Source organism: Thermobia domestica, chromosome 4 (assembly GCF_964235325.1).
Source record: "Thermobia domestica chromosome 4, izTheDome1.hap1.1, whole genome shotgun sequence".
NCBI classification, from domain to species: Eukaryota; Metazoa; Arthropoda; class Insecta; order Zygentoma; family Lepismatidae; genus Thermobia; species Thermobia domestica.
The window spans coordinates 9521929-9546549 of NC_137457.1; the positions used below are offsets into that span (position 1 = coordinate 9521929).

Sequence of the window (24621 nt, forward strand, 5' to 3'; positions counted from 1 at the left end):
AAGAGAAACTGTTATATTATAAGCTTCACATAACAGAATATTATAAACCAGTTTTTTGCTTAAAGTTTTAAATCATATGCAACAAGTAGACGCACGATATAGTTCTTTATGTGTTTACAAGCTAATCTGTTTACCTATGTTCGTATCGTCATCAAGTGCACTTTCTTTTTTTGAACGAAGATACAGTTGTTTTTATAACATAAGAATTTTACATACGGATTTAATCTGTTTGAAATTTTCTGTTTCATTCTTATGCAATAATGTAAAACTACAAATACGATGCAAGATGAAAAGTAAAAGTGTTCTATAATTTTCATTAATAAAACATAGAAATTATTTTACATTTGAAACTAAATATACACTAAAACGAAGTGAATATATATATATATATATATATATATATATATATATATATATATATATATATATATATATATACCGATATATTCAATAATAATTTGTCTCTCATTCCACTTTTCTATAATGTAACTTTACTTTGTATAGCCCCAAAAGCTGTCAAATAAGATCGTAATTTTCAAAATTTGGAGTCAAAAATGTTCGTGCACTCTTTCCATTCCTTTACAGCTTTACATCTTCTTTGAAATAAACTTGAAATAACTGAGCCATATCCCATCACGCTGCATAGATGTAGCCTGAGAAGAGTATTGATTTATGTAGTTTTGGTTGAAGCAAAATACAGGATGTTCTCACTTGTGAAAAAAGTAGAAATATTAATTCTGACCACGTCGAAAATAACGTTTTTTTGTACGTTTTAATTCAATTATGTATTCAAATTTCACTTTGTTCTACATATATAAATGCGTCTAAGGAAAGGAATTTGTTAGAAGTAGAGTGTGTTAGAAAAGGGTGAAAATTTCAACTATATTTTTTTTCGAAATGAGTTTGGTAAAGGCTCAAACAATGCCTGAAAACTTCTTTGCCATGCGAAGGTACCCTTTTCCGTATAAGGTTTGGCTGTGACTCTCTAACTTTTATTTAGAATACTTGACCTAGTTTATTCTAAATTTAATGGAACACATTCGTGATATAAATACGAAACCTGTTACATAGTACGCAGCAGTAGAGAAATCACTTGCAGTGTATTTGGTCTTTGGTTTGGTCCCACAACACCCGAAGTAAGCCCCTTGTGAGTAAATACTCTTGAGTTCCTCCGTTTTCTACTTATTTTCTTCATTGCAATTTTTTCTTCTTTTCTAATCATCACTGTTTCATTTAACCTAGCTTGCATAAACGTGGGACGTAAATTTTAAAGATTGCATTCTTTAAAATTTTACGTTACATAGATAACAAGTTACGTTATTAGGAGTATGTGCATAACATAAGAATAAGGCTTATCTTCAATCAGAGTGTGTTGATCAGATAATCAAAATATATAGTCTTACACTAGTCATTTGTTTTCAAAAGTGGAATTCAGAAATGTTTCAAGGTGTCTGTTGTAGACGTTACTCGGTGTATCAGTTTATCGTTGTTACCTCGGACATTTTTTGTGAAATATGAATGCTAGGAAATAATATATTAATCATATTGATATTATTTCAACCATTTTTCAAAAATCTGTTAATATGACAATGTGTATAACTGCTTTGTAACATTGTGCTCTTTCACGCTATAGATGTAAATAGGTACAGATGTAAGATGTCGGTCAATATAGATAACTGTTTTCGCAAATTCATATTCTCTTACATAATCGTTGTAGTTGCGCATTAGAATTTATCTGAAGATTAAGGTACTCTCAACAAGTCTTCAGCCACCATTTTAGAGTAATACAAGACGCAAAATATTTGCCTAATATGTCATCATCTATCTAATGTTTTGTAAAATATATGGAATAACTGAAAAAATACAATCTATGGCATTGACATCGGCTTGAAGTTTTCGGCATGTCTTTTGGACTATTTACAACGACCATTACTGATTTTTGAAAATTTACTTGTGTGTTTAACTATTGAACCAACGTTTCTGATCAGTGGTATTGAATTAATGTTGCTTTCTTTTAAACAAAAAACTTTGCTCATTCTATTGTTTATATATTCAATACATAGGCGGCAGTTACGAATAGAGTCAATTGTATATAGGTAAAATAGAACAAATTAATCTAAATATTGATAAGAAAAGTAATCTTGTTTGAAACTCATAATACTTGAAGGACGGAATTTGTAATAGACGAATGTCAGGTTATATAATTTGAGAAATTTGGAAAATTTCGGATCGTCGTAAGTCTAATTAGTACATCTAGAATAACAAATATATATATGAATATTACACTCAGCAATTACGATTAACTATTTAAGTATATTGACTATAGCGATGAAGAAAATAAATAACTGTCCTCCTTCCACTTAGTGCCGTGAAGACTTGTAGAAAGCAATATAAGTAAGGACCCAAAAATCCTATTACTCAGAAACTACAAGCATGATAAGTATAACTGAGAGAGTATTAAGGAATGCACAAGCATTTGTGCTTATATGAGAAAAGTCCTGGAAGAACGTCAATCTTCTGACAATGTATGCAGTAGTTCAGTTGACAATGAACCGTCAAAGAAGGTTTTATTGCAGTTAACTCGTATGTTATAACAATTGAAATTGTGCGACCCAATAGAAACATTTACGAAAAATGTGAATTTAATGAAGTAATACAATATTTGAATGCAAAACACTTTCGGCAGCTGCTATTCATTGTGGACTATGTAGCATTTACAAAAGAAACGCAATGAGTACAGGTGTCCTCTGTGACCAGTGTAACATATTGAAGATAAAGAAACTGATGTGGACGTTGCGGCAAGAAGTAGGTACCAATTAGTATTCACGAATGAACTTGCATTGAACACGGGCGCAGCTCTTGAGGCACATGGGATACTGGCTAGAGACTCACCACTTCGATAATGAAAATGAACTTCACAGTGCTGTTAGCGGATGGATTCATTCCTAGGCACTAGTTTGTATGAGTTGAACAGAACTTGCAAAACGTTATGACAAGATAATTAATTTGAAAGATAAATATATAGAAAGGTAGAGTGCTGTTGTATTTCTCTACTGTACAGCAACGCATTACTTACCTATAAGGTGTAAAAGGAGTTCTGTATCACCCTTTCTACGCCATTGATATCAAAACCGATATCTTTTGGAATTGCCCTTCTGCTAGTTGGGAATATTTGCTTCAAGAAACACCATCAAATTAACTTTAAATTTAAATTGTTCTGTGACAAAGATTTTCAATATATCCGAATCGTATTTTTTTGAAATGAATATCTTATAGCTATACAATAATATCTATATTTTACAAAGTGTTAAAATATCGTATCTTATTTCATTATACTAGGCGCATTCATTACTAAATTGTATCAATTACATGATTTTAAAACTGCAATCAATCATATTGTGATTAAATGAAGATGAATATTAAAGAATTATATTTCATTTTCTTAATAGGTCGTTATAGTTCAAACTTCTACCGCAAGTTATATGTTTTAAATGGCATTCACTAAACAGATATTGTGTATTTGAGTGCAATTTATTAATATATAGTATGTTTCTAATTTTTGTATTAATAAACTAGTTTGTAGAATGTGTTAGCTTAAAAACAATATGCTTTACTTATACTTATGTAAAACTTAATGCAGCAGCAATATTTTCGATCAACTACTAATATTATATATAGAACATCTATCTTACGAATAACTACGTCCTGTTTATTTCGATTTGAAGAAAAGTATTAGGACGTGCTTACTACATAACCCTTATAGACAATGTGCAGGTCAAATTGACTCCCAACCTATTTTTTCTATAGGTATTAAATTAAGTTATTTCTCCTTCCATTTTGCAATTTATTAATAAAACTCATTTTATTTATTTATTTATTTATTTAACAATCACGAGATACAGCTCAGAAGCCATTTAAACTGGATATCCAACAACAACAATAACAATGGAAAGGATTTGGGAAGGTATCGGCCAGGGCCTGGTTAGTAGGTATCATCAGGGCATTTCCCTAGTAGGACTGAGGGAAACCCTGGAAAACCTCAGTCAGGGTGGTCGGCAGCGGGATTCGAACCCACGACCTCCCGAATGCGAAGCCAATGCTCTACCACTCGAGCTACTTCGCTCGGTTTTCTGATTATTTTAAAATACAGGAAGGGTGTAGCTAGCTTTTATAATATAACCCCCATTTTATATATGTATATTATATCAGAACTTGTATACTTACATGATTTGTACGAATATGAGACATCATTTCGAGAGATATATGACAGTCTTACTACAGTAATAATATTGAAGAAGAAGAAGAAGAAGAAGAAGAAGAAAATTCAGTTTTGCTTTCTAGATTGCACTGTGGCCATTGGTGTAGTAATGGTCAATGTTTATCAAATATTATTCATAATACTTAGTGTATGTAGGCATCGGAGACATGGGTTCGATTCTAGTCGTGATCTCATGTGGTTCGGATTCCACGTTAAACTGTATGTCTCGTCTCAGATAGCCTCGCTCCTTAAAAGAATGTTAAACTCAAAATCAAGTCAACTCAATTCTTAGTGTAGTAACATTTAAGGTGTTATCTTTAGAGTGGTCTTGCACAGAAGGAAATAATGCACAAACTATTACATAATAGTGAAGATGACTGTAGTGATTCAGAGAGCATGGCAAAAAAAATTGATTTAGATTTTTGCAACAGGAGTGGTTATTCTGATAAAGCATCAAGTTGTGGAAGTGACACAGATAACGATACATTCCTTGGCTCTTGGATTCCAATGAGGAATGCATATACATTAGTTAAGTGTTCCATATCAAAAGTCGGTACAGTTTTAAACAAGCGAACTCCAAGGACTTTACAAATTTGTATAAGGAATGTGAAGAAGAGAGTCATAGGATCTAGTAGAAACGTTGCTGCTTCGTCACCGAAATATGCATTGGATATATTCAATACTGCTGAGCTTTTCCACCAGGTAACACTGTGTACAAAGTTTGAAGGTAACGTGTTGTAGTAAATTAAAAAAAATAGTTGGAAAGATATTGATGCCTTTGAACTAAGCGCCTTTATAGGTCCGCTTTTCCATGCCGGTCTTGAGAAAAACCGTAAAACTTGTAAAAGTGGTATTTTTGATCGACATTAAAACAGAACAACCCAACATTTTGTATAATAATGTCCAAAAACATATTCCAGAATATAAGCTGAATGATTCTATGATACATTAGTGGAACCGGAAAAAATAGTTTTGGCAAAATCACTCTTGTGTGGGATGTACTTATAAAAACTCTACAAGGGCTATAGTACCGGAGCAGAATATTGCAATTGATGAGTAATAGTTGTTTTACAAAGTTAGATGTGATTTCTTTCAATATATTACACAAAAGCCTGAAAAATGCAGTATTAAAATATTCTGACAATATTGTTCTAACTCTGAATACATTTATAAAGGAATTGAGTACATAGGAAGTAAAAAAGCGCTAATACCACAAAACACTTTATCAAATAATGTCATGAAAATTAATAGTAGTTTGAAATCTCAACCAGTCGAAGGGAGACAACGGATAATTACTTTACAAGTTTGACTAAGCAGTTACTATGCAGTAATATTTCTCCAGTGATCACAATGACAAAACACAGGTAGGAATTACGTGCTGTCATGTTGACAAGGAAATCATGTGAAAACGTTTCCTCTCATTTTCCATTTTTTTCTTGACTTGGCAATGGTTAGGTATGTTTCGCAAGTAACAGAAGTGTGATAATTTTAATGTCGATGCTTCATAATCCCAAGATTGATTTAAAAAGTGAGAAACGAAAGCCTAAAATAATACCATTCTGAAACAAAAGGAAAGTCGGTGCCGATACAACTGTAATGTAACTGTGCGTTCATATCAAAAAGACCTATTAATAAAAATAAATACGAAAGCGTATTCGATATGTTTACATTCAAGGGATAAGAAGACTTGAACAAGATATTGAAAATGCCTGAGCAAGTTTGCTCGATTCATACTCGCTCATTATACTAAAACTGTGTGGAAATTGAAACAAATCTAAAAGTAACATTCAAACGGTTCGTTTTCTGGACAACGTAATGTGCAATTTGAGTGAAGTTTCGTGGTGCAAAAAATATACCCTTGTGCAAAAGTATCTTTTATAGCACAGCTTTAAGGACAATGTTGGAGGTATTTTTTTTATATTTTTCAGTCTCAAAATCAATATTCAATATGCACAGTAGACCTCTAATAACACAAATTCAATTGTCTTCATAAAATTTTTGTTTTGTTATTTAAATAGCTAATATGTAAAAAAAAAAAAAAAAGAAATGGCAATCCCTTGTACACAAACTGAAAAGTAGTTAACAGTGTTTGAAACACAATCTAAAACTCTCATTTGTAACTGGACTCGTTATTGTCTGAGGGTATTGAGTAAAGGTAATAAAACGAGAACATATTGACCACAAACGGTACATACGTATCAAAAATTATAAGTGTATCAAAAAGGTTAATCTCCTTGAGTGCTTTCTGTGCATATACAAGAACAGATTATAAATGTAGCTTCTTTATAAATATATATTAAGATACACAACGGAGCGTTGAACATCCAGTTACATAAACGATGCAGTTAGTAACTTATTTAAACATAGACTTTTCTTATTCCTTAATCTTTAACTCTCTTAAACATAATAACATTTTAATAGTATGTTTATCTTAATAATGTCTAGACCATAAAAAATTAAGATCGTTTTGGTCCTTAATTATCTGTTACAGCTTATGATGACTATGATTATCGCAGAAGATGTAAGTATGTGTATATTCATATTCATTTATTGATAAAATGTTGAGAGTACCATATAAGCGGGAGCTAAGAAAGAAAAACAATGTTGACTGTTCCTTCAGAAATTTTTGATTAAATTATCAAGAGAAGAATAAGAATTGGATATGAAATTCAGTTTTATAAATATTTTTTTCCTGCGAATTTTTTCCAAGATTTATGAATTTATATTTTTTTGTACGGATAAGCAACCTTATAACATATAAAAATAGCAAATAGTTTAATAATTCAAAGTATTATCCTTAGCAAAGAAGATACTCTAGAAGATAAAGGAAATAACTTAAGTACGAATTACCATTTCATTATTAATCCTCAAATATTATATTGACTCACAACTTTTTTGTTAGATACAATGGCTACATACTGAAAACAATGTTTTGTATCAAGAGGTCTGAACAGAGATAAAGCGCTCTGGAGGGAGGTATACGATATGGCAATTTCTCGAATAAGGCACAATTGAAATTAAGTAGTTTTTGAATTAAGTTAGCATTTCTACTAAATCAAAACGGTACTAACTAATATGATCAAATACAAAAAAGCATCATATGTTAGCTAGATAAAATATTTACTAAATCATGCCATTATCGCTTTTGATGCAGGGACGCACTATTTATTAAATATATCAATTGGGGTAAAAATACGGAAGAAACATGCCTTCTAAATAAAATCAATTCATATTAATAAATGGCTATTACGCAGTCCAGAAATACATGTTTTAGAATTCTAAGGTACTCACGCAAAGATTTTTTTATGGAGGTAGTTAGATAGTACTTTATATCATAGGCCAGTAGTCAAACTCACTATATAGAAATTTTTGTGGAAGCACCTCAGGATTCCGAAACCCGCATTTTTGGATAGAGCACATTCTATTTCCTAACTGAAGTCTTGACCCGACCAAGGTATGTCCCATAGTTTAGGAGCTCTGAAACTTTAAAGTTCATTTTTTCATAATTTCGGCCGCCTATAACATGTAAACGATGGGTTTTTCGCCCGATTTTTATTGGAACTTTTCTGTTTGTTTTACTCTCAGAAATCATTCGTTTGTTTTTGTGCACATCGAATTCAGCGCGATATCATATATATACATATATATATATATATATATATATATATATATATATATATATATATATATATGCATATTATATATATATATATATATATATATATATATATATATATATATATATATATATTCACCACGGTATGGCGCGTCCTCGGGTTCTGGATCGAGGAGAAGGCCTCTAGATATAGAGTTTAGCTGCGAATATACTGAAGAAGCAGTCGCGGACAGCCGACTAGGAGTGGCCCTCCAGCTTGGGGGTTTGGGTAGGGTTAACAATCTCATTCTGTAAAAAAAACGTTCTTGTTCAGAAATATTCACAAAAACTCCTGACATGGACTGATAAATTGGGACGACCTCAGCAAAAGAAAATTGACATGAGATTTGGAACATGGAATATTAGAAGTCTTTATAGGGCAGGAGCGTTAAAATCCGTAACGAGAGAGTTAAAGAAATACAATATGGACGTAGTAAGAGTCCAGAAAGTTAGGTGGGAAGGAAATGGATCTGTGAATTCCGGAAATGTTGCGTTCTTTTACGTGTAAGGAAATAGAAATCAGCAGTTAGGAACAGGGTTTTTCCTTCATAAAAGTATACCAGCAATTAAACGGGTTGAATGTGTTACTGACATACTTTCTTTTATTACTCTTAAGGAACGGTTGTCTGATATAATTTTTTAAATGTACATGCACCAACTGAAGATAAGAATGACTATATAAAAGACCAACTCCCGCGATACCATATGAAAATTCTATTAGGGGATTTCAATGCGAAGGTAGGATGAGAGGATATTTTCAAACCGATTATACAGAACGAAAGGCAGCATAAGGAAAGTAATGGAAACGGTGTTACAATCGTGAACTTAGCCACATCCAAAAACCTAATCGTGAAGTGTACAAAATTGTCACATTGCGAAGTTCATAAACACACTTAGAAATCACCAGACGGGAAAACACAATCAAATTGATCACGTTTTAGTAGATAGAAGAACGCAATCTAGCATAACTGAAGTCCGGTTGTTTAATGGGGCTGATTGTGACACTGAATACTACCTGGTAGTAGCGATAATACGAGAGAGGTTAGCGTTGAATAAAAGTAATATTCATTGTCTGAAAACAGAGAGATTCAATTTCAAGAAATTAGAAGAGAGCCAGGTAGGAGAGAAATACCAGATTGAAGTTTCGAATAGATTGTCGGCTTTAGAAAATTCGGAGGACACTAGTGTTGAGGATACCTGGATTGAAATTAAAGTTAGCATTAAAATTTCAGCAAAAGAAAAATTTGGACACGCGAAAATACGTAGGAACAAACCATGGTTCGACCAGGAGTGCATTAAACTAGCAGAGAAGAGAAAACAGGCAAAATTACGCTTGCTACAAAATCCGAATGAAATAACTACACAAAATTTCGCAGATATCAGGCGGGAAACTTCCAAAACTTTTAGAACAAAGAAACGCGACTTTCTGAAAGCTAAAATTAAAGAACTTGAAGATAATAGTAAAAATAAAAACCATCCGGGACATGTATAAGGGAATCAACGAATTTAAGAACGGCTATCAACCTCGTGTTGATATATTTAAAAAATCTGACGGAACAGTTCTCACTGACACGGATAGATTCTTAAATAGATGGAAAGATTTCTTTGACGATTTGGTTTGCAATTAGCCGAAAACTAGTGTGCGTGAAGAAAAGGAGATACACACCGCAGAACCATATATTTCAGAACCCAACCGAATAGAAGTAGAAACCGCTTTAAAGAAATTAAGCAAACACAAATCTGCGGGTGTAGATGAAATTACGCCTGAGTTAATTTTAGCTGGAGGCGAAAAATTGTGGAACAAGATACACAACTCATTCTCCTTACCTGGAACAAGGAAGAATTGCCACAAGAGTGGGAAGAATCAATCATTGTTCCAATTCACAAGAAAGGAGACAAAACTGACTGTAATAATTATCGAGGCATTTCTCTTCTGTCAACATCCTATAAAATACTTTCAAATATTCTATTAACAAAACTGACCTCATATGCAGATAAAATTATTATAGATTATCAGTGCGGATTTACACCAAATCGATCAACTATCGACCAAATACTTTTAAAAAAGTGGGAATACAATACCCCGGTAAATTAACTATTTATTGATTTTAGAAAGGCGTACGACTCGGTTAGGAGTGAAACTTTATACAACGTTCTTACAGAACTTGGAATACCGACAAAGCTAATTAGATTAATTAAGATATGTTTAAGTGAATCCTAAAGTAAAGTCCGGGTAGGAAATTTTTTGTCTAAGAGCTTTCACGTCGAAAATGGCGTGAAAAAAGGAGATGCGTTGTCGCCATTATAATTTAACTTGGTTCTAGAATACACTATAAGGAAAATCAAAGATAGCAACCAGGGCCTACAGTTGAACGGTATACACCAGGTTATGGCATATACTGATTATATTAATTTAATAGTGGATGATAGGAGAACAATAGAAAGAAATGCAGAGATCTTATTAAACGCTTGCAGGGACATGGGTTTAGAAGTAAATGCAGAGAAAACTAAATACATAAAAGTGCGTCGGGACAGCAATACATCAAATTATGGATGCGTTAAAATACAGGGTTTTTCCGAAAAGTAATAGGACTGTGTCGATTTAAAAAATTTTATTGAGCCAATCGTTACAATCCTTTAAAAATTTTCAAAATATGCTATTTCTGCCTCGATGCAGCACTGCCAGTGCGATTTCCAAGCATTGAAGGCCTCACGGAGTTCATTCTTCGGAATAGCCTTGAGAGCCGCGGTGCAAGCTGCTTGGATCCCCTCTGTCGTCTCAAAATGCTTGCCTTTCATCGGTCGTTTCAGGCGAGGAAACAAAAAGAATTCCGGGGGGGCACATCTAGGCTTTAAGGCGGCTGCGGAAGCGTTGGGATCCTGGCCTTGGTCAGGTAGCTGTTCACAAGAAAGGCGGTGTGAGCCTGGGTGTTGTCGTGGTGCAGATTCCATTCGGCTCCGATGTCTGGTCGGACCCGATTGACCCTTCGTTTGAGTTTCTTAAGCCCTTCCACGTAAAACTTCGCGTTTACGGTTTGTCCAGGAGGAACAAATTCATGGTGGACGATGGCTTTGATGTCAAAAAAGACAATGAGCATCGTTTTCAATTTGGATTTGCTCATTCTTCCCTTTTTTAGGCGGGGAGACGCTGGCGTTGCCACTCGGAAAATTGCCTCTTTGTCTCGCGATCATACTCAAAGATCCATGATTCATCACCTGTGATTACGTTATTCTAAAATTGGGGGTCACTTTCACACATGTTCAAATTTTCTTGGCACAATTCCAATCGCCACAATTTCTGGTGGTCAGTGAGCACTTTTGGGACAACTTCGCGCACACCTTGCGCATGTTCAAATGCTCCGGCACAATTTTACGAACCAAAGTTTTTTGGTAAATTTAACATCTGGGCAATAAAACGAATACTTAGTCGACGTTCTGAGTTCAAAACGTAGAGCACACGAGTCACATTGTCGGTGTTTGTCGAAGCCGAAGGTCTTCCAGCACGGTCTTCAGAGGCGACCTCTTCCCGGCACTCCGAAAAGGCCTTGTGCCACCGAAACACACCACTTCTTGCTAAAGCATAATCTAGGTGAGCCTGCTTGATCACATCAAACGTCTCCGTCGCAGATTTACCGAGTTTAACACAGAATTTAATCGCGTACCTCTGCTCTAACGAACGCAGCATTTTCGGCTTGCACCACTGACAGAAACACGTCGCGCGAAAAAGCCTGTTGTGACTCTCCGTGTGCTCGGAGACAAATGACCAGCCGCTCGTTCGTTAGCTAGGAACGCCCTCTACCGAATCCAGTCGGTGCGCGCATGCTCCGAAGTACAGTGATGGCGGAATAAAATCAGTCATATTTATTTCCCAGACAAACCCTGTATTAAATAATGCTTTTCATAAAGTGGATAGTTTAAAATATCTATGTTCAATATTAACAGAGGAAAATCATATTCACGAAGAAATTAAATGTCGACTAAAAACAGGGAACTCGTGTTACTATAAGGTTCAAAATCTCTTCTCGTCGCGAATTCTGTTGAGGAATTTGAAGCTTAAAATATACAAAACGATAATCATGTCTGTTGTTTTCTGTGGTTGCGAAACATGGACAATTACTCTGAGGGAAAAATATAGACTGAAAGTATTTGAGAACATGATCCTGAGACAAATATTCGGACCTAACAGGAACGGGAATGGGGATTGGCGGAAACTTCATAGCGGGGAACTACATAATTTATATGGTTTACCCAACATTATTATGGTCGTCAAGTTCAGGAGGCTTAAGTGGGCGAGTCATGCAGCTAGAATGGAAAAAAAAGTAAAAACCCTTTCGAAGTCTTGACTGGAAGACCAATCAGAAAACGACCATTAGGAAGACCTAGGCACAGATGGGAGGACAATATTAAGATGGATCTCGCAGAGATGGAAACACAAAGTAGAAAATGGATCCAGTTAGCTAAGGATAGAAGTCAGTGGATAGGTTTTGTGAACGCGGCATTTAACCTCCGGGTTCCATAGGCCACAGAGTTATATATACAAAGATTCCTTTCGCTATGTCTGCGTTCCCTGCATTGTGTGCTCATTCACCTACACCGTTCCGAATTCAATTATATCGATTCCCTTACCCTGCTTTTAGAATAGGCACGAATATTTCCAAAAAATATCGTTGGTGCTGGTGGTATGACAAGACTCTTTCTAAGTTTAACATGGTGCATGAGTTCTCGCATTATAAAACTCATCACGCCAAGCTAAACTTGTGGTAGACAAACACCGTGCGTGTGGGTTTCCTGGGGGATCTCCCGTTTCCTATCACTTTCTTCATTCTGCCATTTCATTCATTTCTCATAATCACCGTCTCTTTAGCTTACCGGCATTTCGTGGGACGTAAAACTAAGAGATTTCATTTAAATTCGTTTACAATTCTCACCTGATAATAGCTGCAAGGAAAGGGATAGAAAACTGTTTATTACTTTAAAGAATCTGAAAGGTCCTTAAACATTTGAGAAAGTTCTGAATACTCTAACTGTTACAAAAAATACAGGCGGATAGTTTGTATATAGATGTCCCTAAAGTGTACTATAAAACTAACCATCTCATCTTACTAAAAAAATGAACTACGTTAGATTTGTCTTGTTAAATATTAAATTTTGTGTACTCGTGTCTCACTTATAGCAAAATGCATGTAATACTCAAGATTATTAATCATATAAACATGATTCAAACAAAGGATTCCAGCAAAGTCCAATTTTGTACCGTTGATTTTCTTGATTTTTTTCTTTGTAGACCACATGCCGACTAAAATAAAATGTTGAAAATGTCTGCTGTATGCTAATCATATCAAAATATATAAAGAAGGTAATGATTATGTAAATAATTTCCGGCTTCAAAATTGCACACAATTTGAGTATATTCACCCTGACAAATTGGAGATTGTGTTTCGAGTCAATACCACATACAATATATTTTGAGGGATAAGCATAAACGGTTAAGATTTGCTATTAGAAATTTATATTTTCACAACTTGTCTATCATTAATGCTATCTATCTCACAAAGCTATCTATGGTAACATCAAAAGTAGAATACTCATCTTTATTCATATCAGTATCCATATCATGCACTGAATATTTGAAATTTTTACATGTCCAGCTCTAACAACTCCAAGAGCGAGCTTTGCGTTTCTAACACTTAAACTATTATTTCCATTTTTTACATGACCAATATAACATAGAACATCATAAAACATTCATAATATATTTTATAGCTTTCAGGAATGATGCTGGTAAGTAGAGAATGATTTGATCAATAAGCAACATTTTAATATACACCTTTGCTGATAAAACATTTAATATTTCTACACATTAATAATACATATATTTTTTAAAGCGGTTAGTAAACATACAATAAACGGCAATCTTTAGCGCAAAGTTGAAAAAGCTATATTTATAAATGCCAATAGAAACAGAGATCGATTATATAAATCATAACCTTGGATAACCGTCTAATATGATGCCAGGAGTCGATATTTACGGAAATTTACTCACCACTTGGCTGTGTGATCCTAAATATCGTCGCGCCACACAAATTACCATCACGGAATGGTCGTATATTACTACACTCAATCTAATATATAGGAGAATTCGACCTACGTCTACCATACCGAATAAAACACTGTTTATTACTTTCCATTGACAGGAAAAGTGTTAAAAGTACTTATTCTTGAAGGGCGTTAATAGAAACATCTATACCAAATTTAGTTGTTTCGGTAGAATGAATTAATAAATTCCAGTATAGTAAAATTCTCTAAGTGTTGTAATCAAACCAATTAACGGAAAAGCTACCTAGTGTGAGTGAATAGAGGAACCTATGAGATATATATTCAGAACATGATGCTATTTTCAAAACCATAATCTGATAAGTAAATCTGCTTTGATCGTATACTTAGTATAGTTCTAACAAATTTATAATAAAGTAAGTTGTCTTTTTTCAATGGGAGAATATATATATATATTACATAAAACCATATTACATATATACATATTACATATATATATTACAATATTACATAAAACTAAAATAAAATACCAAACCATTAACAATAAGAACTATATGAAGATTAGCATCGATTTGGGTATATACTATGCATTTTTTACATAGTAAATAAATGTTTCTTATTTACACTTCAAAATAGGCAGAATATATATTTCTGTAATTTTATAAAGTTACATATTCCATTAATAGTCCATGTAGTAAATAGTGGTTTTCCAGGAATAGTGCATTGAAATTACACTACTAGGAGAATGATATATGATGATAAGAAATAGGAAATTCGACCAATGTACATTGCGAAATATACAAATATACTAAAGTAGTTGTAGTTATCTTAAAACATGATATAAAATAAAAAATATAATCTGAAGTGTCAAATGTTTACTTATCTCTTAGGAGAGAAGAATGAAACTAAAACCAGGCCAGAAGGTAGGTTTTCCACAAATAATTTTATGACAGTTCAAATCAGTTGCTTCTTTACATTCATGACAAATCTGTAAATATGAAATTGTAATCTGAAAGTCAAATATCTTTCTTACTATTTTAGTGTAATTAAAATCTTTGAGTACATAAAATATTTTGGTTTTTAAAATATTACTATATAGTCACTTAAACGGACGTTTTTATTTTAGACGTATAGTCCAGGCAACAAACTTTGGTTCTATCAGAAGCGAAGAAGTAGGTTTCTCGCAGGATAAAATCTCTTGACCTTTGAGGTAATGAAGGACATGAAAAAATCAACTTACTTAAAAAACTGTAACCCTCCTAATTACCTTTCTTCTCGCAAGAGCATAAATACTACTGAGAAGACAGACGTCATTCCCAGCAGTTCAGTAGACAGAGAACAATGGAAGAAGTCTGGGTTCGATATAACAACTAAATCCCTCTGAGTAAACGACACGTTAAATTTTGTCACACATAAACTTAACGAAAGTATTGTGTTTGCAACGCGTAGATATATATTTTCTAAGATATCTATACCTCTCAAACTGTTGCTTACATTTGGAATAATATAAATAAATACATGGTTCTGGGGAAAGTATAGTATGTAATATATTTTTTCTTTTTTTCTCAAAACTTTATTTTTCTGACATGACTTGGCTCACAAAAAACGATCCAATTAAGAATGAACATTCAAATAAAAAACAAATATATCAAATATGAATTTACTGCAGTAATACGATACCTGAGAACCAAAAATATTGGCAGATGCTATTCCCCGGGAACTGCGTGGTATTTGAGTGACGAGTGAAGATGTCCTATATGAATGGCATAGCATATTAAAAAATGAAGAAACTCACGTGCAAAGTGCCACAAGAAATGGAAACAACCTGTAGTCAATAATGAAGACGTACATACAAGTAACTCGCCTGCAACTTTTCACGAAAATCAAATAATTCCTTGCGAAGAAAGTTTATACAATGACAGTAAGGTTTACGTTATTGTTAGAGGGTGCTTTCGTTTCCAGCCGGGAGATGTGTCTGCAGAAAGAATTTCAAATCTTGTGGAAGGTTGTAACAAGTTCCTTAGTGTCAATAGTGAATAAGCTAAAAAGTAATGTACTGCGAAACTTCTGTAGTGTACACCAGTACATTACGTTTCTGTAATATGCTAAAAGACTATTCTTACTCCTATTATATGTCATTGATAACCAAACGAGTTTTTTGAATAGCACTTGGATTAACGGTCGATATATTTAGAAAAAGACACTAGCAAATCTACTTAGAACTTTAATGTTGTTATAAGTCGTTCTATATCTCCTAACCATTTTATTTAGTAAATTTCTATGGATGTCTAAAGTTACCAATAGTAGTAAAACGTTTTTCGTAGGGATAGTGACTACTTTCTTATTGAGAAACATATGTTCTATTATAGGGAATAGTAAATTCATTTAGAGTGCGTTCTGAAATAAGTAAATAGAATAAATTAGATGGTAGTTAAAATGATCTAAAAATGAAATGATCATATATTCCTTAGGAGAGAAGAACGAAACTAAAACCAGTCGACGGGGTAAGTCATAAAGAAATAATTTTATGGCAATTCAAATTAGTTGCATTTTAAAAAAAAAAATATGACAAATATGAAAATATGAAATTGATATACTTTAGGTCAATTTAAGTTCTTATTATTTAGAGTTTAATTGTAAATATTTGAGTGCAAATTAAATACTTTGGTTTCCTACAAATAGCTATAATAATATTTATTTGGAGATTTTAGCTTCTATGTATAGTCGAAAACATTCAACCCTTTGTGTCTGTAACAAAAGAGAAAGCGTGTTTTTTCACAGAATAAACTCTTTTGCCCTATGTAGCGTTGCTATCCGCTATCGCAAGCAGACCCTATGCCAAAAGGTCAACATCTCAAGGATACTGAGACCTAGCTAACGTTGACTTGTCAATACCATCCTTATCCGACTCCAGAGACAGGAGAAACCTCACAACAAACTTCGAGGTTGCCTGATTGATAATTTGGCATATGAACAAAACATAATTCTTCAAAAATAACGAAAAATACAGATAAAGCTTCAATAAATAATAAAAGTTTCAAAGAATAGATTTATTACAATAAAAATACTACAATATGAAAAGCAAAAATACAACACTAATAACAATATTCTTTCTTTTTACTGTTGTCTGATGGCGCTGGAGTCTAATGAAGACGTGAATTTTAATCAAACGTAGTAACCAAAATTACTATTAACTCAACTCTTTCTATCAAGGAGGATACAAACAGAGAAGGTTACTGACAAATCTTAGGATTAATTCAACCTGTGGGAATTTTTCTTCAACTCACGAATCAACCTTCCACCTTGTCATTCCATCTACCCAAACTCGGGTTAAATACAATTATCTACGTCTTCAAAACAGGCACATTCATTGGGCTAAAACTTAGGTCAACTAAATCCCTTGGGAACAATATTGGCCACAAATAATATGCCTCCAAACTTAGGAGCATTAAACCATTCCTCAATTAAACGTTTTCCAGAATACAGCATAACTCGTAGCAAGAAACGGACACACCGTTTATTCCTAATTTCAATATTTCTGGTTTCGTGCTTCCCTTGCACAATTTCACATGCTGTCAAAGGCAAACTTTCAAATATTTTCACACACAACTCTTTAAATACTGTTTTTTTAATGAAACATCGCACTTCCCGCACTATTCTTGTTTCGTAATGCACACTGTGATTACTATAAAACCAACAGGAACTAGTCAAACAGGAACTAGATCTCATTCTCCGGAAACACGAAGCTGGTACAAGGAATACCCACCTCATACGGAGCTTCAGAACACAACTCACGTTCATCAAAGACGGGAGTTAACTCGATAGACCAATGTGCTGCTATCGCTCGAACAAGCAGCGAAAGCGACCTTGAACTGCCAATAAACCGAGGGATTTCGCTTTTCTCTCTCTCTCTCTCTCTTTACACACAGAGAAGACATAAACTTCTTAACTTTTTTTAAAAAAAGATGCCATGATCAATGAAAATTATTGCAAATTTAATCTATTATTGAGAATGAATAGTACAGAGCATTATTTTTCTTTATTCCGAAAACAGTACACGGAATCGTTACAGGCTGGTGATCATCGAAAAAGAAACGTTCAGCACCAAGGAATTTCTCGCCAATTCGATCTCTGGATAGTTATGGAGTATGCGAATATAATAAGTGGGAAATCATACAGAGTAAACACCAAATATAATTACAATTGAAATTAAAATGATTAATGATAAATAGTTTATAATAAAAAATTACTTATATTTTCCTTCATTATGGCTGTAATTAATAATTAACATTATCTCAATCCTAATATTAAAATTTACAAGATTTACTAATATACAACAAAACATTAAATTTAATTTAATTAAAATATTAAGAATAATAGAACTTAACATGGTCATAAACTGAGAAACTTAGATTCTCCAGTCTCTAAATCCCAAAGAGCATTCTTTGAACTTTCAGTTGAGGAAGATGTGAATGGGAATATGAATCAGCTGAGTCATTCACGTCAGATAATAGAACCTTGTTTGGGATTAGAAATTTTCTTTCTGCAAAAGTACCAATTCATTTATCACTCAAAGATGTTGCTACCTGGTCTTCTAATGATGACTTAACATTAGCCTTTAAAACGACCTTATCTCTAATTTCCAGATTCACCGGATTCCGTTTTCGCAACATCAATCTACGCCTCGTGCACAAACTTCTTTCCAAATTTTTCATTGCATTCATCCATACTTCAGCATATGATATTCCTCCAAAGTGAGAATCATCGATGTTCCATCGGTTCTGTAAAGGTGTATTATACGGACGTCCAAAATAAACTTCGATGCGCGATATCATTAATCCTGAATGCTCACTAATATTCAAAGTAAATTGAAGCTCTGGCGCAAGTGTTAACCACAGATGTTTTGCTTAAATGTAAACCCTCAGGGATAAGTCCCACGCCATTATAAGTCACTCACCCGCGTTATCACCAGATTATTAGGTTTTAACCTTATATGTTTGATTTCTAAACCAATCAAAAATTTCATGAAATGTTCAGATACAAATGGGGATGCATTATCAGTGTATAGGGCTTCCGGAAAACCCAGTCTACTGAAATTTTCCCTAATCCTATTTGCCACTATAGTTGAACTTATATTGCTCAGACGTTCCAAAACCACAAATCTGGTGGCATTATCTACTCTTATGAGTATGAACTTAAATCCGTTGAAATTCGGCAAGGCACCTACTATATCAACCATCCAACGTGAATTGATTTTGTGACTGAAGTTGGAAATAAAAAATTGCATTTTCTTCTGGTTCGACCCTTGATTTTTTTTCATTTATCTCATGTGCTGACAAAATTCCTCACGTTATCCTTTAATCCTACCCAGGTAAAATTTTTCATCAACTTAGCTAACGTTCTTGAACCTCAAGCGTGGCTTCCGACTAGCGAATATTGATTATAATATTCAACAAGAATCTTCCTCCAATCTTTCTGGATAATAAGTTTATAAGAACGCATCACACGGAATTAGTTCTTCTAAAGGGGATTTGTTGTTCAGAAGATACCCTGGTACATCTTCGTCACTTTCAATCCTTCCAATAATAACAGAGAAGTCTTGCACTTCACGCTGAATTTTAACTACGGGTTCCTTTACTAATGGCAAAATCCAGAGCTGAGCAATCTTCATTTTCTTTCGAAATGCGGCTAATCCTACCGGACCGTCCAAGATACTCAACTCAAAAGGATCATATATCCTATTCACGAAATCCCCTGCTAGGTTTTCTTCTGATTTAATATGCCGTATTTTGAAATTAAACTGACAAAGCGTCTCAACGAGAGGTCCATAATTCACTAGTATTTTCCTGTTGTTCAGGACCCAATACAAGGCATTATTGTCATCCAACACCCCGAATTCATTTACCAGATAGTATCTAAAGCGAGATAATTTTTTACAAGACTTACCAAATCTATTTAATAGATACTGCATCGTTTATCCGTCTCAGACACTTTTTTGCTATAGAAACACACAGGAGGTCACTCTTGTCATTGTCCTGCGAAATACAGCCAGCTATGCTTCTTTCACTGCCATCGACATTGAATATAAAACGTTTGTTCAAATAAGGTGTATTCAAAACAATGTTTTGAATCAATCAAATATTTTTCAACCTTTCCAGAATTCTTTTGTGTTCTTGAGTCCAAACAAAATTATTTTGGGAAGTTTCAAGGCACTAAGCGGAGCCATTAATTCCTGAAGCTCCGACGCAAATTGGAATAATAAATAAACACTCCTACAGTTTTAAAATCCGCTCGTATTACGCGGGTATTGCATATATCTTATGGGAGGAAACCAGCTATTATCGATCTCAATCTGGTCGCTTTGAATTACATACACCAAGTAATTAATATTTTTTAAAGGACAAAGCATTTATCAGGATACACTGTTATGTTATATTCCTTTAAGTTCCGTAATAACTTTTGTACCGTTTTCAATTCATCTTTTATTGAATCGCTTGCTATCAAGACGTCGTCAAAATAAACTTTGACCCCTTGATGGGTAAGTCACCTAAAACCTTCTCCATTGCTCTCGACAAAATGTTACTCCCAGTTTTTATTCCATCCGTAACTTAGTTTTGTTTATAACCCCTTGAAAGTAACACGTGTCGTTATTTCATCTTGTGCTTTATCAAGGTAAATTTGATTGTAAGCCAGCTTCAAATCGAAATTCAAATACAGTTTCTTGTCTTCTACACCTTCTAAATTTTGGAAAGAATACACCATTTACAACTAAACTGTTAGCCTTGATATAATTAAAAACAATACATGTTGTACATATTTTAACGAGGAATCAAACACTACCATAATTTGCATACTCAACCTCTTCCCAAATCCCTTTAGTTAGATTTTAAATTGATTATAAACATTTTTCTTTATTTTGGTAAATGGGAAAGGTGTACCCTTAAATTAATTATGGTCCTTTAAGCACAATGGTGCAATAAATCGTTTGATGCATCCTACCCTTTCGAAGCTATCATTATCTACTTTTATGTGAGTCGATGAAAGCGAAAATCTCACAGTTATCCAGGTTCTATGAGTCTGATACCGAATTGTGGCTTTTCACTTGTATGTCTGACTGTTTTATCACCTTCGTCTTATTCTGAGCCTTATCAACCTGAACAAAAGAAGTGTCCATGGGCTGAAACTTTCAATTTCGTTGAATTAATTTATGAAAATTTTCAGACTGTTCGAAGTCTACATCTGAGGATTCGGAAGCACTAAGGTTATAATTAAAATCTTATCCTTCCGTTTACTCCCAGTAAACGAATTAGTCTCACCCGAACTACTAGCATCTCTTGTTACTTCTTTCTGGTTAACAGTGTTTGAGGATTTCATTTTATTATCCACAGTATTAATATATTTCCTTCTGCGTCTTCTTTTCTTCCCCACTTCCGTGTTCTTCTCAAGTTTCTTAAATTCTGGGATCTCAGAGCTTGATGGACAATCACATTAAAAATTGTTCACTTCATTGGAAGAATTCGTATTAACAACCAGTGGTGTGCAAACCCACAAAAACAATCAGTATCTTCTTTTTATAATGGCTTTCGCTGTTTATAATGCCTTTCGCTTTTGGACTATTCCTATCGAACTTAATCCGATGATGTAGGTACATTTCCTTCGCACCACCCTCACTCTCGATAAAGAATTCTTCCTTATTGTAATTTTCTCTCCAACTCCAAAACTTACCAATTCTCCCATTGATGGACTGTCTCGATAGCATGTTTCAATCCCACCATCAGATCTATTGAATTGTGTTCGAGTCGCAATATAATCATTTTCTCTCTTCGGTATCACCAAATCACCATTATATGCGTTTAGGTAACTGAGCATTTCATTCGCACAATATGAATTTCGACCACATTGCTGATTGATCAAATTTCTATCACCTCCCGATCCATTCGTTTCCATGTTCTCATTGGCAGGTAATCGAGAACTGCACATTCCATTCGCTCAATTATACCCGCAAGTAGGGCAGAAATCACCGAAGAAGAAAAAATCCCGAAGACGAAATCTCTAAAGCCTCGTTAGATGGAATCCGGCATAAGGATATTTCATTCGCACCACATATTCTATCAGGATCCGTCCATGAAACATCACTATCTTTCCTCGATTTCACGACGATAAGTTCATATATGATGAAGGATGATCATATTACATTTTAAACGCACCACCTATATCACTATATGATTGATCACTAGTTGCACTGGATACTCTTATCCTGCATTCCATAATCAAAAAAATTTTCATATATGAAAAGCGTAGTTATTTTACTCTCATCAAGACTATTTAGATTCCGCGTTCTGGGTTGTTCAATACTATCACCTTTCGAATCCCTGGCACGAGAAACAAATATCTTTGATTGAATAACACATTGTCAAAATGTTTTCTTAAGATTCAAAGAATTTCTTTTCTTACCACCACAGAGAACTAAGACATTCTTCGAATAGTCAAAAACCGAGTTCCAAAAAACACTTACAAGGTACTCCGTTCACCATTTTATAGTAACTCTTTCAAAATGACCCGAAAAATTCAGTCATTACTATTTCCTTGTTCGAGGAAAATCGTAAATCAGAGGGAGCATTTACGATTTTTCTTGCGTTGTCTCAACATACCTCTCCAAACCGCAAACACGAACCAACTCCACACGAACAATATGGAAGATCGATACTCCATGAACACAAATGGTCATTAACTGATTATTCAATCTTCCTACAAATATGCAACAGTATTTTTCATCTCCGGAGAGATAGGTATAGTTGCTGGTTCCGAATAATCATGAGCCTCAGACATTCCACTTCGACCCCAAAAAATCCCTACAATTCCGGGAGCCACCTCTCGATCGACTCAATTTATTTTCGCAAAAAGTTGGTTTAAATTTACGTTCTAATAACGAAGAATTATTAACAGAGGTTTCACACGGATTCAAACCCTAACACGATAACTAGACACAAGCATATTAGATCTTTTTCTAGAATTAGTCACATCTCTGCTATAATCCAATTGGTTTCTGAAATTGAAAACATGTTTTTCCGCAATTCCTAATAATTGCAAGCTAGATGCCGGTGTATAATTATTCAACATCTTATATTTCTGATTTTGATTCATTCCAGTAGTATCGATATTCACTAATCCTAATTCTCGTCCATTAATCCCTAATACATTCATTGCTACTATAACAGATCTTACGTAATCATTAATTTGTTCGGACAGCTCCAGTCTCCTGTAAATATATTCCAACACAAAGGAATGTCGATTAACTGCAGTAACATAATTATTTAATAAATTAGACCTTAAATTTTTCTAGCAAACATTAATATTCAAAGCATATAAAATGTTCCTTATTAATGCCCCTGGACAATTAACTAAAAGAAAAGGTAGCACCATAGTGAGAGAATAGATAGTTTCTAACAAGGTTTCTTCAATTTTTAACAGCAATTCAAAACTTGTTGAGAATTACTAAAATATATATGTTTTACATGTTTTAATTTCCATTCAAGAGAGTCACTGTTTCTCTTGAAACAAATTTCACCAATAGATTCTGCACAAAAGTGAACATGTCATGTCTGATAACTACACTTATCGCACTAATAACGACGTTACTTCAACATTCATTATTAGTCTCTGGCTGGAAAAAGAAATTACTTGCAAAAAGCAAAATTACTATTAACTCAATATGTAATATCCAGTAATATTAACTTTAAATCCCCCCCCAAAAAAAAACAATTATGACATTAATTTCAAAATTCACAATTTCCACAAAGCTAGATCCAGAAAGATGAGAATATTCCTTCGGTAAATCTTAAATCATTCAATGTGAAGCAATTAAAGATTCATCACAATCGGTAAGAAAGACAATTCAAACATTTTAAGGGAGGGGAATCTCGAATTTCTGGAATCATGTACATAGTCATAGGTAATAACTATAAAAATTAACAGTTAGAAGCAGTCTACTTCGTGGAACAAAATTTGGACAGCCGTCTCCACCACGATATTTGCCTGCACAAATTATCTATTAATATTTTAACACTAAAATTAAGAAATTTCTACTAGGTTCAAATCATTTTCTTAGAAGAAATAACTGCCGAAAATAGAATTACAACATCAATAATTAATACACACTTCGGGCTTTAACCCATTCACCAAAATAATATCTTGAATTATCGATCAATTTTGGAATCATTACACGGTCCTGGAATAGCAAAAAGTCCGAATCGGAAGCCAGGTTGAGACGAATTGACAACCAACGAACATAAACATAATCAAAGGACAACCAAACTAAATATATTTAAAGGGAAAAAACTAACATTTTATAATCTTCTTGCTCTCATATTACTTTCGTATCCTCTCAAAATTTGGTCTGCAAGTCGACTGCGTTATATCGAAATAAGAATAATTTGTGCTAATACAACTTTTCTAACTTTCTCAAGGTGACTATGACTTAGGTCAAAAACGCAAAAACGGGAAACCAATCTTAATAGTCAACCACTTCACCAATTCAAACTTTCATGCTTCACTATTTTCGAGTATCTCGAAACTAAGTCAAAATACAAATAGAGAAGGTTACTGACAAATCTTAGGTCTAATTCCCCAAGTGGGAATTTTTCTTCAACTCACG

The 24621-nt window shown here is 33.8% G+C and overlaps 1 protein-coding gene across 1 annotated transcript in view; it reads left to right on the forward strand.

The window, feature by feature from the left end:
- Positions 1-24621, forward strand: part of LOC145683627 (uncharacterized) — a 497638-nt gene that overhangs the window by 221350 nt on the left and 251667 nt on the right. Inside the window, exons 51-55 of the mRNA XM_081754963.1 lie at positions 3450-3473; positions 6750-6779; positions 13677-13694; positions 14858-14890; positions 16439-16471. Coding sequence (XP_081611089.1) covers positions 3450-3473; positions 6750-6779; positions 13677-13694; positions 14858-14890; positions 16439-16471 — 138 coding nt within the window. The remainder of the gene's footprint in view (positions 1-3449; positions 3474-6749; positions 6780-13676; positions 13695-14857; positions 14891-16438; positions 16472-24621) is intronic.